Raw genomic sequence first — 4697 nt, 5'->3', positions numbered from 1 at the left:
CCTCGCCAACCATCTTAACAGTTCTACAACTTATTGGTTCTCTGTATGAATACTGAAAACTGTAAAGAATGAAAGAAAACCTATTTCAATATCATTGCTGCGATCAGTACATTTTTTATCTTAATAACCCAGACAATCATTATTATCTATTTCTACATTCCTTACAAAGATATTGGAAACAGTAAAATGCGTAGCAGCAATAATACCGAAATAGATTTTTTTATTCTCTACAATATAGATAAGAGATAGCATAAATAAATAATAATAATTGTGTAGACTATCATAGAATTTCATTGACGGAAATAAGGCATTCATTATAGAACACTTACGGAAAATTTAACTCGAGCTTTTATTTTTATCTTCATTGTACCGGACTTTCCTTAAGTCATTTAACGCTCCTACAGTATTGAAATTATATTCTAATCTAACAATAAGTATGTTGAGTATGGCTGAACTAGGCAGACTAGACAGACACTAGACTACAAAATAAAAACGCATCTGTACATACGTACAGTACACTGACGCTGATCAAATACTACTTTCCCTATCTGTGGAACTTAAACGTTCGCTTCTTCATACTTCACGTATCTATACGTATAAATAGTACGACGCCTGCATACATATGGGCACGTGTCCGGCGATGGACATCGGTAGGTTTGCATGAACGGCGCGATGGTGATTTCCCGTCTTCTCGATAGGAAAATCCACGCAAAGTATGCGCAAATACACGTGGAACGGAGGACGCAGAGCCCAATGAGTGTACGCGGAGATGTTAATATCACGGCGATACGTCATCGATGCATAATATTTGCCTTGCGTTTATTGGAAATAGAATGGCTCGTAGAAACCGAGTGGATTTTCCCTATAGGGGAAGAACGATTACAAGAGGAAATAACGCGAAACCGTTGACTCGTCCCGCATCCCGAGCGTACGTGTTCGCGCGTCGTCTCATAGTCCCGTGGATCGTGGGCACGCGTCTGCTGGGAAAAGTGAGAGAACGGTCCGCGGTTGGGGTATGCGCGACCTCCAACAATTATGTATAATACGTAATGCGAGTCCTGCGTGTAGAGGAGCGAACGGCGCGAGATCGGTTCAGTCTTTCTTAAAACATCGTCCGCTTTGGACGGTCCCAGGCCGGAATCGGTAGACGGGCGTGTAACCGGTTGAAACGATCGAGGCATCCCCAGTAACTCGGGCTTGCGCGATCTTACTTTCTCGTAGTTACGATTCTGACGAAATCGTGTCGCGATATTGTCATGTGCTTAGGTGAGTAGCAGGCGATTGTCGTATATATATATATTTACTTGAATCGACGCGCATCTCGTTACACGATTTCCTACCGTATTCGAGTCCGTATTTGGAGAAAAAGTGCTAATTTTTCGCAAACGATGGATAAATCGCTCATTTATATAGTATAGGACGACCGAAGGATACCGGATGATCCGATCGCATAAAAGTTGATCGGAACGAGCGTCTACCACGCTCTCTAATTTTTCCTTGAAACTTCTTACATCCTCAAGAATCAAACAGTGCATACAAATTGTATTTCGCGCAATCAGGATACTAAGAATGAGTACCTTGCGCCCCACCCCAATCACCTTCGATCTATCATGCTCGTCACTTTTTTTAATCATTTCGATTGTATAATGTGCATGATTAATATTCGATTTTGTATAATGTGTTCTTACGATTAGTCTTGAAATTGGACACATCCGGAAGCAGTTTCGTATCATCGCGCATATAATAGAAGCACTGGTGTCACGTACGTACTGTGGCTTTGGCCAAGGCAGGAGGTGTCAATTTTTATTTACCTACTGTGCACACTTTCTTACGACGATTATTGCGGTTCAGATTAGATAAGAGATGCCAACGATTTAATTTACGCGTGGTCGATCTCGTGCTCGTTCGATGATACGATGCGTGATTTATCGTGTTCGTATACTTTCTCTCACTAGGATAGAATCGACTCGGTTATACGTCCATCGCTGCTTATCTCCGTTTATCTTGTTCTTCCCGAAAATCGTGCATTTTTACAAAAACCGCTACTTTTCGCTTACAGTACTTGATAGAGCACTTCTACTTGCGGATTTGTTTCTGCCAATGAAACGTTATAATAAAAATCATCTAGTGGATATTACAAAAAGCGAAAAGAATTTCTTTTCACTGGACTGTAGAATTAAATACGGGTCGCATCGAGCATGTTCTCACTACACTCATGTGGATTTTACAGATCGAAGATGAATCGTCGAGGAGCGATTTTGTTTCCGACGGTATTCGTTCTGCTGCTCGCCGTTCGTTTGTCTAAACAGGGTAAGTAACTACGAACGGACGAACGTCGTTCACTGGTAGGACCAACGACGGACAGTTTCAAATAAGGCCTTCGGAAGTTTTACTTTATCAATCTGACAAGGATTGTGATACAGTCTTCGCAAAAAAACCACAGACACGTTATGTGAAAATGTCAGATTTTATACAGTTTTACACTTGAGATTATAGTCCAAGAAAAATAGGTCTGAAATCGATACTTATATCCGAATGGCTGAATTTTTTATATACGCTACGACTGACCCTTATAAACAAATGTGCAAAGCCAAAAAGCTTTTGTAGTTGTAGAAAACCACCCCTCTGGGGTGGTTTTTGCTTATAAGTCGAAACCGGCTATAGATATCGAAGAAAGTTTCAAATAAAAGTTGTAGAGCGCAAAGTTTACCATTTACCATTACGTTATCCCCTTCGATGAAAATGAATAAATTTTTTCACAAAAAGACCAATGACATGGTCGCTCCACTATTCTTCGTTTCTCGCGAGTAAAACGAAACGAATAAACTGTGAAATCTTGTTCGCCTAGGAACGGTAATAACGGCCCACCGTGACGTGCCTGTCGTGGACACCGACGCGGAGCTGACTGCGGACGAATTCGATCCGGCGACACATCCTTGTCGGCGAAATTGTGAAAACGATGCGCCGCCGATGGAATGTCATTACACTTTTACGTTGGAGGATTACCATACGATGAGCAAAGCGTGTTACGATTGCCCGTACAATCTGACGGACTGCGAGCGTCCACACTGTATTCCCGCGAATGGCTTCTCGAGATCGATTCTGGCGGTCAACCGGCAAATGCCCGGGCCGTCCATCCAAGTACGTATGATCGTGCATTATGCAGGATTCGCACTATCTAGTAGCCACGAGATCGATCCGTACCAATTCTGTATGTCACCGAGACGTCGGAGGCCATCAAATGCCGTAATAATAAAATAATAATATATAACAAATAGACCGCGGATTTTATGCATAGAGAAATCGGTAATGAGTACAAAGAATGTTTGTCACGTTAAAAAATATACAGAATATTAAAAGATACCTATTACACTGTTTACTGGTAAAATAAATGTAATTTTTTAAACTAATACCACGAACGTTTCATCTTGCATAAAAATCCGCAGTTTAATTATAAAAATTACGTTACCGGGTTCCGGCGCCTCAACCATATACGGACCTCTTGCTGTGCAAATACGGATCCGATACAGGTGGGTCCTGTTACGGATAGTGCAGATCCAGCCTTATTCGTTCCAAACCGGGGTATGGGTAAATTGGGAAAAAAAAGGACGATTCCAATTTCGATTCGAGAAGAGATATCTACACGCGTGTACATATGTAACGAGGTACAAGTCTAAACGAGTCTTAGCGTGCCGGATCTACCTTGGAACTGCACGAACCACTCCGCCGCGATGCGACACGCGACGCGTAATCGCTGGTCTCGCCGTTCAGACCACCGCTGCCGCTTGTAGCAGGGCATAGGTAGGAACGGTGAGGGCGATATCGTTTGGGATCGTCGTACGCGTAACCTCCTTTCGTACGTGGGTCACTCGATCAACTCGTTGTTGTCGATTGGACAGGTCTGCCAAGGGGACAGAGTGATCGTCGACGTGATAAATCTGTTGTATACGGAGAGTACGACGATACACTGGCACGGACAACATCACGTCCAAACGCCGTACATGGACGGGGTACCTTACGTGTCGCAATGTCCGATTTCCCCTGGTTCTACTTTTCGGTACGATTACCTCGCCACGGAGGCCGGCACTCATTTCTGGCATTCCCATTCCGGTAAGGACTCGTTTCTTCCGCTTCTATGTAATTTATACAGGTTGCTTGTAATACGCGAATACCACCGCTTGACTCATATCTCGATTACCTCGAGTAAACGAGCCTTGGTCGGTCCATCGTCGAACCGATACCGTTCTCGGATTATATGAGCCGACGGAAGCTCTGCCTTTACTTCCTCTCTAATCCGCGCAATTAATGAGAGATACTCTTGCTTTGATCTCGATTTGATTATGAAATTACTCTCGCTTTTCAGTCTTCTATCTCTCACTAACTTCTATCCCCATGCGCTTGCGTTTACTTTTCACTCAATTTTTATTACCTACTAACTTAAGTTAGTCTTTTACATTATTCTTAGTTCACCATTATTTTCTCCTATGTCACTTTATTTTACACTCAATCACTGAAATGATCATCGATTTACTGCTCTGCAATTAATTCTGGCATAAGAGGGGATTTAGCGGTGTATAAATAAATAAATACTCTCCATGCGTTACCACTAATTAAGGATGTATTGGCTATATAATCAATCCCAAAAGTTTATGCACTTTAGAAACGCATTTTTTAAAAAGAAATCAGACGTCGGAAGA

General features: G+C 42.3%; 1 protein-coding gene across 2 annotated transcripts in view; it reads left to right on the top strand.

The window, feature by feature from the left end:
• Window positions 1-257: 257 nt before the first annotated feature.
• Window positions 258-4697, top strand: part of LOC108632747 (laccase-1) — a 10742-nt gene continuing 6302 nt past the window's right edge. The window contains exons 1-4 of one of the 2 annotated variants that reach the window (XM_026810719.1): window positions 258-1266; window positions 2231-2310; window positions 2849-3141; window positions 3900-4110. In XM_026810719.1, coding sequence (XP_026666520.1) covers window positions 2238-2310; window positions 2849-3141; window positions 3900-4110 — 577 coding nt within the window. In that variant the 5' untranslated portion in view covers window positions 258-1266; window positions 2231-2237. The remainder of the gene's footprint in view (window positions 1267-2230; window positions 2311-2848; window positions 3142-3899; window positions 4111-4697) is intronic. The other variant, XM_026810720.1, reaches the window with a different exon arrangement.

The sequence above is a fragment of the Ceratina calcarata genome, unplaced genomic scaffold (genome assembly GCF_001652005.2).
Source record: "Ceratina calcarata isolate Rehan_Ccalc_2016 unplaced genomic scaffold, ASM165200v1 scaffold171, whole genome shotgun sequence".
In the NCBI taxonomy this organism is placed as follows: Eukaryota; Metazoa; Arthropoda; class Insecta; order Hymenoptera; family Apidae; genus Ceratina; species Ceratina calcarata.
This window is presented reverse-complemented; position numbering and strand designations above follow the sequence as displayed.